The following is a 12,059-nucleotide window of genomic DNA, read 5'->3' as shown; positions in this document are numbered from 1 at the left end:
TAAGAATTCTGTAAGATTGCTGGTACAGTACTGTAAGTTTGCTAATTGAAAATCAGTATTGAAATATTATTTTGAGAAGCTAAAGAAGAGACACAAATCTCACAAAGTCCATCTGCTTTCCTGTAGCTACTGGTAACTTGTGCTGCATCTGAATCCACGGTGCTGTGTGATGTTTCACAGAGGCTCGGAATCAGCAGCCCCTCCACTTTCTGCAGCTCCTGAGTCCCATTGGCTGGAAAGAAAAGCAGAGGCGGAGAGTGCCCTGAATATTTTTTCTCTTCCACACACGGTAAAACAGGCAGCCAGCATGCACTGCCTGACAGCAAGACTGGTGCTTGCAGTTTGAAAATAGTTCCTGCTCTGCAGCAGTCACTTGGGCGTTTTATGATCGGATCTCTTTAATGGAAAGGACCAAAAAAAGCCTTGCAGCATCCCAGTGAACTAAACAGGAACTGACCATAGGGGAGAATCTGATGCAAACATAGAGACTGTTGGGACTCTGTGACATATATCACCAAGGTAAATGTGATGATGATCAGAAGCTGTGTCTGTCAGGGTGTAAACAGTTCTTCTGAGTCTGAAATCTTATTTTTTCACAGTAGTCAAAGTGTTCTGAACTGCTGCCTGCCTCGGTCCTAGCTTATTTTTCTTTTTTTTTTTTCTCAAGCTGAAAAGCCAAATAAGGTTTTCAAAGGAATGCAAAAGGAACAGGAGTTTTAAAAGCAGGAAGCTGAAAGGGATCTCCATAAGATGAATTTCACCCAGCATCGTGGGACATACCAGCCTCTCCATTTCTGGAACCACAGCTACAGACTGCATGGAGGAGCCAGTGAGCCCAATGAAAAGGGCCACTCCTCAGGAGGCTGCTACGAGCAACTCTTTGTATCCCCCGAAGTGTTTGTGACTCTGGGCATCATCAGCTTGCTGGAGAACGTCTTGGTCATTGTGGCGATAGCCAAGAACAAGAACCTCCATTCGCCCATGTACTTCTTCATCTGTAGCTTGGCAGTGGCTGACATGCTAGTGAGTGTATCTAATGGATCAGAAACCATTGTCATCACGCTGCTAAACAATACAGACACAGATGCACAGAGCTTTACCATAAACATTGACAATGTCATCGACTCGGTCATTTGCAGTTCCTTGCTTGCATCAATTTGCAGTCTTCTCTCAATAGCAGTGGACAGGTACTTTACTATCTTTTACGCCCTCCAGTATCATAATATCATGACAGTGAAGCGTGTAGGGGTTATCATCACGTGCATCTGGGCTGCTTGCACAGTCTCAGGCATTTTGTTCATCATTTACTCTGACAGCAGTGTTGTCATCATCTGCCTTATCAGCATGTTCTTCACTATGCTCATTCTCATGGCATCCCTCTATGTCCACATGTTTATGATGGCTCGTATGCACATAAAAAAGATTGCTGTTCTTCCAGGAACTGGCCCTGTTCGCCAAGGGGCCAACATGAAAGGGGCCATCACTCTCACCATCCTGATTGGAGTTTTTGTTGTATGCTGGGCTCCATTTTTCCTACACCTGATTTTCTACATCTCCTGCCCCTACAACCCTTACTGTGTGTGCTTCATGTCCCACTTTAACTTCTACCTCATCCTCATCATGTGCAATTCCATCATTGATCCACTTATCTATGCATTCCGGAGTCAGGAGCTCAGGAAAACATTCAAGGAGATTATATGCTGCTGTAGCCTGAGAGGGCTTTGTGATTTCCCTGGCAAATATTAAACCGAATGGATAGGTATGTTACTGTGTGCACAACAGGCAGCACAGATTTCCAAGCCTTCGGATCTTCTTTCTCAGCAGAATTTGGTTTAAATCTTTAAGAGTGAGCACCTCTTTCTGTGTCCCCTCCCTCTCATTTTTGTGTCCCATTCACATGGAATTCATATTTCTGTATAATGTTTATGATGTCTATAGTTTGTAATTTATTTGGCTGGAAAGAGAAATAGCACTTCATACCAGTTTGTAAGTAAGCAAATAAATGTAATGTTGAATGTGAAATACTAACAAACATGAGCAGCTGTATATTCCAATTGCTGACAAAATAAATATCCTGCCTGACTTACACTACCTATTGGCTGATATTGTTCCTTATTCTTTTGAAGTAATTATAGCTATCCACTACATTAATTAACATTAATTAACAGCTAAGAATAGAACATATGCTTCTACATTAGTGGATTAAATGTTCTTTGGAATTAGAAAGCAGATTTTTCAGAAAGGCTAGTGAAACCAAAAATTGTATTTATTCATTTTGAACCCTTTTTTTTGCTTCACAGCAGGAATTCTGTTCTTTGTTACAGTTATTTACCACAAGAAGATTTTTCAAACACTTGCTACACAGCCAGTTGAGTGCTTCGGCTTTGGGCTAGGTTTGTTTTCAAGATGATGATTGCTGTATGTCTGAGAGTACCTTTTTGCAAAGTTTAAATTGCTCCCTGGAGCATCAGGTAGTCCTGGATATATCTGCTAGACTGGCATTCAGGTAGACTAGCTCCCTCCATTTGGCCATGAAACAGGTACAGTATTAACTTTGACAGTGCCAGCAGCAGTGTAAAAATTCACTGAGAGATTTACCAGATAAAGAGGCAAGTTCAACTGGAACATTCAGTCCTTGTTCTGAGGTGCTGTGGGGAATAAGGACTCTGTGCTCCAGATGAAAATACATCCTTGTTGAAAACAAGCTGCCCTCTGTTCTGAAGTGTGGTGTTAGCAGATGTGATCCACTGCCAGGATCTTTACACAGGAGTCAAGGAAGGTGTTAATTTGGTCTGAGCACCTCAACCCATACTGTGGAGCGTATGGGCTTTGGAGGGGCAATGCTATCACATGGAATGAGTGCCTGCTGATGAGTCTGGTTACTCAAGCTCTGCATCTGGCAGCTGCTTGAATTCAATCCATGTGTTCTCAGTTTCAGCCTGAAATTCCACTCTCTCCTCAGGCTGTTCTAAGGACCTCAGGTCCCTGGTATTAGCACTTTTGGAGACGTTTAAAGTATAAACGTGACTACACAGGATTCCACGAAGATGTCCCTTAACATCTTGATGGTATCAGCCTCTATGTAAGGACAAAGAAAAAATAATTTATTTATTTATTCCCAGAAAGTATAAAACATACTGAAAACCTGTAGAAGATCTGGAAAGATCTGATTTAAAACCTCAAAATTTAAAGTAAAACACAACTCAGGTTTTGATCGTGAATGCTTGATTTTATCAAGATGAACAGTGAATGGATGAAAAACAGGATAATCAGCACTATTTATTTTCTTGGAAACATATTGTTCTCTCTAGTTGCTTGTTTCTTCATTAAAGAAAACATAAAATAAAAGCTATTCAAAGAGGCCAATGTTTGCTATCTCAGGTTCTCCAGACTGAAGCTGATCTTTCAGTTGTGAGTAACTTTTCAGGATATTGTAAAACCATGACATTTGGTCCTCTGTTAAAGAGCATGAAGGATTTAAGGTGGGTCTTAGTGTTTTTAACTTCAACTATTTACAGGAAGAGCAAGAAAATCATTTGACTTTGTGCATCCAAGTCCCTTGGTGGACCAGAAGCACCAAAATCAGGTCTCCTACTGTCTGCTCTTCTGCTTGGGCCAATCCATGGACCATGCTGCTTGCAGCACACCACTATTGCCTTTTCTCAGCTTTAATAAGTGATATTTTTACATCATAATGGTTGCAGTGTGAAAGATGTTGAAATATATTTACTACATTCGCTCTACTGTTTTCTTCTGAAAGAAACTATAAATGTTTCAATAATACCTGGTTCCACTGAGAATAAAAAATGTCAAAGAAGTAGAATTAAAGTTCAAGCAGAGAAAGCAATGAATGTATTTAAATTAGTATTCAATCCAAAAATCCAGTGGACTTTACTAAAGGCCTTTTCTTTTCCCACAAGACATGATACAAAAATGCTTAGTTAGTAATGAAAGAAAATGCTGATGCCAGTTTTAACTAGGCACAAATCGTACTTGATCTTTGCTTTGCCTCACTTTCTATAGATATTTTAGGACTGTAAATTGTGATAATGGGGGCTCCAGCTTTTCCTTTTTTAGTTCATGGGTACAGAGAGACCCCTGTGGAAATTGTCCAAAGAGCAAGGTACTACCGTAGGTGCTCTGAACCTTACCTTGAAAGTGTCTATTTCTCCCCTGAAGATGTACAAAGAACAGACACCTCTGAATTCTGAAGAGGCTGTGTTTTGGCAATGGTTTTCTTATAGTTTCAAAAAAACCCAGTATGTTTTTTATGCTTGTTTGGACTAAGACTAATCAAGACAGTTGTGACCCCATGAGGCTCTAAATTTCATTTATAAATATAATTTTTAAGATTAGCTTATTCTAGAGCTTTAGCAGCTCTGAGACTGCTTAGTAGCACTCCCCTGTTTATTTCATAAAGGTAAATGTATGCACATACTTTTTTAAGATTGAGTTTTTAATTAAAGAGGACTTTTTCGTTTCATGGTATCATTTTGGAGAGTGTAATTCATTGAAATTGCTGGAACACCTGCTACATAGATAATTTTCCTATTCTAAAATAGTCTGTTTCTTCTGAGTAGCTGAATCAGTTTGCCAGAACCATAGAAATTATTGTTGTGAAACATAAATAAATTAATCTAGCTTGTTGGAGTGTGGGAGGAGTGGAGGATTATTTTCCACAGTCAATTTTCTGGAGCTTTGTTCTTCTATTTGAAAATCTTCCAAGAAAATGTGATTTCTTTCTTTAAATGACTGGGACTGTAATTGCTTTAGCAGTTAGCATTTTGGTCATGTTAACTAACTGCAGTGGGCTGACCCTGGCTGGATGCCAGGCACGCACCAAAGCTGCTTTCTCCTTCCTCTCTGCAGCTGGATGGGGGAGACAAAATGTAATGAAGGGTTCATGAGTTGAGATAAGGACCAGGAGAGATCACTCATGAGTGATTTGTTCATGAGCAAAACAGACTCAAATTAGAGATATTAACTGAATTTATTACTAACAAAATCAGAGTGGGATAATGAGAAGTAAAATAAGACCTTAAAAACACCTTCCCTCCACCCTCCCTTCCTCACTCCCTCCCAGCTCTACCTCCTTCCGAGAGTGGAGCGGGGAAACAGGGAATGGGGGTTGTGCTCAGTGCGTCACATGTTGTTCCTGCCACTGCTCAGGGAGAGGAGTCCTTCCCCTGCTGCACCATGGGGTCCCTCCCACAGGAGACAGTTCTCCATGACCTTCTCCAATGTGAGTCCATCCCACAGGCAACAGTTCTCCACAAACTGTTCCAGCCTGGGTCACTCTTCCAAGGGTGAAGTCCTTCAGGCACAGCCTGCTCCAGCATGGGTCCTCCACCGTCGCTGTTGGGGCGGTCACGACACACACAGACAGTGCCTCTTTCAAGGGCCAAAAAGCCATTTATTAAACAAAGCAGCCTCTTTAATACACTTCTTGTATGTTATCATTCGTGTTACAGATTCATTGGCTGCTAAACTACTACAATAGACTCATTGGCTATTATTAACTTCAATATACTACCATTGGCTACCTATAGCATAAGCATTCAAGCATTCAGAAAAATAACAGGTGCAGATATGTTGCTGATTTCTCCTTCTACTCTTTACTTTCTTGCTTCGTTGATACTACATTCTCATGGGTAATAACTAATTGTTTTTCTTCTCACAGACTTTTCTCACAGTCCTTCTCTAGCTGAAGTAACAGACCTGAACCATAATTTTACAAAGGCAACAAGGCCTTCATTTTATAAGATTTTACTTAAATGCCACACTCCACAGGGTTACAAGTCCTACCAGGAAACCTGCTCCTGTGGGGGCTCCTCTCTCCACAGGTCCCTGCAAGGAGTCTGCTCCAGCATGGGCTTCCCACAGATTCAGAGCCCTCTTTTGGGTATCCACCTGCTCCAGTGTGGGTCTCCTCCAGGGGCTGCAGGTGGATCTCTGCACCCCCATGGACCTCCTAGGGCTGCAGGGGCACAGCTGCCTCACCATGGTCTGCACCAGGGGCTGCAGGGGAATCTCAGCTTCAGCACCTGGAGCACCTCCTGCCCCTCCTTCTCCACTTACCTTGGTATCTGCAGAGTTGTTCCTCACACATATTCTCATTCCTGTCTTCTCTGGCCTCAATTAGATCTGCACAGTAACTTCTTTTCTTCTTCTTAAATACGTTGTCACAGAGGAGTTGCCATTGTTTCTAACTAGCTCAGCCTTGGCCAGCGACAGGTCTGTCCTGGAGCCAGCTGGCCTTGGCTCTGCCAGACCTGGAGGAAGCTTCTGGCAGCTTCTTCAGAAGCCACCCCTGTAGACTCTCTGCTACCAATGCTTGTTGATGCAAACCCAATACAGTAGCAATGGCATGTTCCTCTGTGGCAAGGAAATGGTTTTGTCTCCACTTTACAGGCGTTAGGATTTACATTTTCACTTCTGCTGAAAAAAAGAAGCTAATGGATTTGTTCATCCTCCTAGAATGAAGTCTTTTCCTGAGCTGGAAATTGAAGGTAGTGTTCTCCACATTTTCGCAATAAGTGCCTCTAATGTTACATACAAAACTTTTGAAGGAAATGTCTTTCTTCTTCAAGAGAAGACAAGACAAGAGAAGACAAATGTCTTCAAGACATCTATTTAGATTTGAAGTAGTTTTAGAGCAATGCAAAAGACTCCAAAAAGCACTTAGAGGCTGTAGTTGGTCTCAGTACAGGAGATTTTGAATGATGATCCAAAATCCCTTTTATACCTGAAACATGATGTTATCTGGAAGCAAGGAGAAATGCTCTGATAGATTCACATTATTAAATGCACAGCAACGCCTCAATGCCTTCAGTTATGCCTTTAAGAGATGTGTGGAGTACATGTTATTAATGTAATCCTAAAATTACTCAGTTGCTGTTAAACTGATCCTATTATACAGTGTCTTTATTGGGGCCTCCTTCCTCCTCAGACTTAATTCTGTGAAGAACTTGGTCCTGATGTTATTAATAATACCCTGTGTTGTTTATAGGCTTGCATAAGAATTGCAGTCTCAATCCTACTGGAAGGAACTCTCAGAAAATATGCCCTTGGGCATGAAATCTTCATTGTTCATCCAGAAATTACCTTAGATTTTAAATTAATATTCTGATCCCTTTCATCATATCTCAACTATCCTAAAGTTTTCCCTTTGGATAAAATACTTCTGTTACTTACTAAAAAAACACTTAACATGTCATAGGAACCCTCTACTACTACTACAGATGCTCATTGTCATATAAGCCAGGTTATGAATTGATCCTGCTTGGCTTTTTTCCTTTTTTCCCCCTAATGGTTCTGCTTTCCTAACTCCTTTCCATATGTTTGCTCACTCTGTGCATTTACAAAGACATTTTCAGATCACCCCCTTCAAGTTTTTAATGTAAAAGTATTCCTCTGTTCTGCTTTTACTGCTTTTTCTCCCTTGCAAATATTGTTAATTTTTTGCAGTTATTAGCCTTCATGCTTGGTCTATTTCTGTATTTGTGTATTTCTGGACTGCCATACATCTGAGTTATACTAGTCATCCCCTGTCTGTATGGTGGGGTTGCCTTTGCTCAACAGCAAAACCCCACCCAGTTGCTTGCCCATGCCCCATGAGTGGGACGAGGGGAGAAAACAGGAAGAACAGGAATGAGAAAGCTTGCAGGTCTGCATGAAAACAGGATTATCACTTACCTATCACTATCACAGACAAAACAGACTTTATTTGGGAATAATGAACTTAATTTATGCCAAATTACAATGTTTACTTAGTGATTTGGCTGGTGGGAAAAAAATACAAACACTAAAATAACACCCTTCTTCCTCAGTGCTTCTTCTCAGCTACAACCTCACTCCTTCACTCCCAACTCCTCTCCCTCCTCCCCCTCAGCAGTGCAGGGGGATGGAGAATGGGGAGCTGCTCCTCTCTGACACTTCTTCCTCCTCACGCTTTTCCCTGCTCCATCCTGGGGCTTTCCCATGGGCCACAGGGAAACACCCGTCCCAGTGTGGCCGAGGGGCTCAGCTGTGCCCTGCGCTGGGGCAGCTGGAGCTGCTGGAATTGCCTGGGTCAGGCTCAGGACAGCCCCCCAGTGCTGCCATCATTACCAGGGCACCTGTTCTGGGCACAACATGGCAGGGGACAAAACTGTCAGCAGCATGTCAGGTCGAGTCACACCACTCTGTACATTTTAGATAAGTTTCACAGAAAACTCCTCACCTAAATCATAGACCTCTTTCATGTTCACAGTGTCTCTTTTGCGTTTTGATATTTTTCCCTGAGAGGAACTAATCAGCACAAAATGCTCCCTTTCTTAGGCTCTTTCCTGCGGAAGAGCTCTCACTCTAGAGGTTCAAAATCTGTTACCAGCTTCTGAATTAATGTCTTTGAACGTTGTACTGTTGAACCCTATCTTATTTCTATTGTTTCAATCCTCTAAACTATCCACTTTCCCTAACTGATGCTCAGATAATCCTTTATGTACCCGAGTTCTGTCTCTGGCACACCCCTCTGGCCACAGCCCTGCAGGACCCACAGATGAGGCTGCATTCCCCCTGTGAGCAGGGGGTCCATTGTAAAGCTTGCTTATGTTGAGCCATGCATTGATAAAAAGTCATTTACATAGTCTTCCAGCTGGCCAAAAGAAAACCGAAAATCATGTAGGTGTGCAATTTGCCGTACTTTAATATTTTTGAAACAAACCTGCATTAGCTTATTAGAGATTTATTCTTTGTAAAAGGCAGTGGGTGAGTAAACAAACAGAAGTCCAAATACATTTGGAGCAACTACCAGCAGAGCATAAACAGAACACCTTATTCTGGCAATAATCTGCAGTAACCATTTTGAAGTGCAGAGGAATTAAAACATATTATGAACATACAATATTTGCTATAAAAACATCTTCTCTTGCATCATCTCTGTGCAGTTCTGAGATTTCTTCTCATGCAAGCTCAGATCATGAAGAGTTCAACATACGCCCCTCAAGTACATCATAAAAAACACCCAGTGAGGTTTCTAAAGTTATATTCAGTACAGCCTGAAAGCTGATTTATGAAAAAAAATGTCAGGCTTTGTTTTCTGCAGGAAAGGAGAAACAAAAGAAGATGTCTGAATTAAAAAAAAAAAAAAAATTAAACTGCTACCATTGAGGTAATCACTTTCCACACATTCCCAATTTAGCCTTTTTCAAGCGAGTCTGGAAGCTTTCTGGAAAACAGGAACTATGCAGATATCTGTCCAGAGATTTAAATGCCTGTACAATAACATGTCAAGTTCTGACTGACTCCAGGCTTTTTACACTAAGGCATTGAAAGTCCTCTTAGAGTGTACGCCATACATTATCACTGATTCTTCAAATTCTCTGAATACACAAGCAACCACAGTAAAACTGGAAAAGAATCCTGGCTGAAAAAAACCCTTCATCCTTCCTGGATGAAGACAAAGGCAAATAATGCAGGTTGGATAAAAATAAATCTTTACTTATTATCATAAAGTTTTTGCTGGGGAGATGAGGTGAATATAATTTCTTTTGTATTATTATTATCTTCAGCTTCACCCAAGGAAGTACAGTGCTCAAAATAATACAGACAAACCTAATTACCCCTCTAAGACAAGGATTGTGGTTCTCCGTAAGAATTGTCTCCTGGTCAAACAGGATGTTATTCCATGCAATATTAAAGGTATTGCTGGTAGAAATTCTCCTTATTTGTACCTGTGTACACTGGTAGCAATCAGTTTGGGACTATCCACCACCAAACAGCTGCCCAAGGCAGAGGCATGGTGAATCTTCTGAGGGGTCAGCTGAAGCAAGAGATGACCCATTTTCATTGTTTTTCAAACAACTTCTTTCAGACTTGAAAATCTGCTTGCATATCAGGAGTGCAATACCCAACATTTGGGCATTTCAAGGGAGATTAAACTATGGATTTGGACTGCAAATTTTGTTCTGGCCCCAGCATGGAGAATCCATATCTGTGAAGTATTCCTTCAGGAAATCCCGTATTTCTCACTGCCTTGGAGGAACCAGGTGACCCAGGCTGTTTCCTTCCCTGAAAGCAATGGATAACACTTGTCTGGCTAAGGAGAATGGGGCATTGGTAAAAACTCAGAGGTAAAATCTGAGCAAACTAGTTTGATTTTAGATCAGGTTATTTTCTAAAGATGATTTAATGCTCTTACAGGGGCCATGTTTCACATACATCTTTGTACCAACTTCAGAAGTATTGTCCCAGTAAGAGCTTTGTCAGTAATAAGACCTGCACTAAAATGAAAGGGGTATGGAACTTTATACACCCTGTGCATGTCATAAAATACATATATTTTTAGCCAGATATTAGATAAGTTTTAAAAAGGCTTTAACTACTTCTGAATACCAGCCATAGAGAACTTAATATCTCTGATTTGGGATGCCACAAAGTTAGGATTCTCTGTGTAGCTAAATATCCTGAATGCTCAAATATCCTTTGAGTATTCAAATATTGTGGTCACTTTATGAAACCTCAGTCACTTCTGCCACATGCAGTGCCTTAGTTATCAAACACAGAATTGCAAACAGGGCACCATGATCCACTCCCAACTTTGGAGATTCTTTTGATCTCAACAATTTTAGCTCTGAAAGAAATGTCGTGATGGTCTGCATAGAACTGAAATGTTCATGATGCTTTACACCACATAATTTGGTTGTGTGCAGATACTGAAAAATGATACCGCTAATGGGATGAAGAGTTCATTTCTCCCTTCAAATAATTGGGATTTTTTGATTTGTCTATGGGAGTCAAATCCATGAAGTAAATAAGATGCTGTCTTATTAAGTGAAATTTAGATAGGGGCTTTTAGAGGCAGAGTGTAGGAAGCTGTTTTAATGAGCCAAATGAAGTTTACTGATGAAAAAGCTGATGGAATCCTGGACCACATCAAAAGCAACATGGCCAGCAGGTGATTCTACCCCTCTACTCTGCTCTGGTGAGATCCCACGTGGAGTGCGGCATCCAGCTCTGAGATGCCCAGCACAGGAAGGACGAGGACCTATTGGAGCAAGACCAGAGGAGGCCATCAAAATAATTAGAAGGATGGAGCTCCTCTCCTGTGAGAAGAGGCTGACATAACTGGGTTTGCTCAGCCTGGAAGGGGTTTGGGGTTACCTAATTCTGGCCTTCCAGTACCTAAAGGGAGCCTACAAAAAAGGTGGAGAGAGGCTTTTTACAAGGGCAGGTAGCGAAAGGACAAGGGGTGATGGTTTTAAATTGAAAGAGAATAGATTTAGGCTAGATATTAGGAGGAAATGCTTTATTGTGAGAGTGGTGAGACTCTGGAAGAGGTTGCCCCAAGAAGCTGTGGATGCCCTGTGGCTGGAAGTGTTCAAGGCCAGGTTGGATGGGACTCTGAGCAATCTGTTCTAGTGGAAGGTGTCCCACGCCGTGGCAGAGGGGTTGGAACTAGATGGTCTTAAAGGTCTCTTCCAACCAAACCACTCTATGATTTTATGACTCTATGATTTATCTCCTTTCTAACTGGGATAAAATACACACGTCCCCTCTCAAGTTGCTTCTACTCCAAATGAGCTGTCACTTCAAATAAATAGTTAATAACTGTGGAAGTAGCTTTTTACATGCAAGAAATATTAAACCAGTAAGTGACACTTTATCTGTATTATCACTGAGCATTGTAATTTGCAACCACAGAGATACTTTGGGAAGAGCTATCACTTCAAATTTCTATATTTTAACACTGCCAGCATAGCCACCTGTCACAGAAGTAATTACGATTGGTTTCAATGCTTCATCAATCATGGAGCTTGATCTCAAACATGGAAGGTTCACCTGCCATCTTCATCCATCTTTTGCTTCAATCTTGTGATTGCTATTCAAATGTTGGGACACTCAAGGGATGAAAGTGTAGGTGCTTAATGGAAAACTTTAATTTACTCTGAAAAACATAAATTTTAACTGCCATCTAGAAGGATGTTCTGAGCTCAGGAAATTCCAAAGAGATGTTCAGGGAGCTGAGCAGTTCCTTGTATCTCTGGGTAAACAAAAGAAAGCAGAGTTTTGAATTTGTG

General features: G+C 41.2%; 1 protein-coding gene across 1 annotated transcript; it reads left to right on the top strand.

Moving 5' to 3' along the window:
* Positions 1 to 297: 297 nt before the first annotated feature.
* On the top strand, positions 298 to 2,073 carry MC4R (melanocortin 4 receptor). Its single transcript, XM_008637176.2, has 2 exons — positions 298 to 519; positions 668 to 2,073. Exon 2 carries the CDS (start codon positions 751 to 753, stop codon positions 1,744 to 1,746), a length of 996 nt encoding a protein of 331 aa, XP_008635398.1. The 5' UTR covers positions 298 to 519; positions 668 to 750; the 3' UTR covers positions 1,747 to 2,073.
* Positions 2,074 to 12,059: the final 9,986 nt, after the last annotated feature.

The sequence above is a fragment of the Corvus brachyrhynchos genome, unplaced genomic scaffold (genome assembly GCF_000691975.1).
Source record: "Corvus brachyrhynchos isolate BGI_N302 unplaced genomic scaffold, ASM69197v1 scaffold23, whole genome shotgun sequence".
NCBI lineage: Eukaryota > Metazoa > Chordata > Aves > Passeriformes > Corvidae > Corvus > Corvus brachyrhynchos.
This window is presented reverse-complemented; position numbering and strand designations above follow the sequence as displayed.

What these genes read in the sequence shown, in the direction of transcription:
- MC4R (XM_008637176.2), top strand. Translation starts at nt 751, where the DNA reads ATGAATTTCACCCAGCATCGTGGGACATACCAGCCTCTCCATTTCTGG.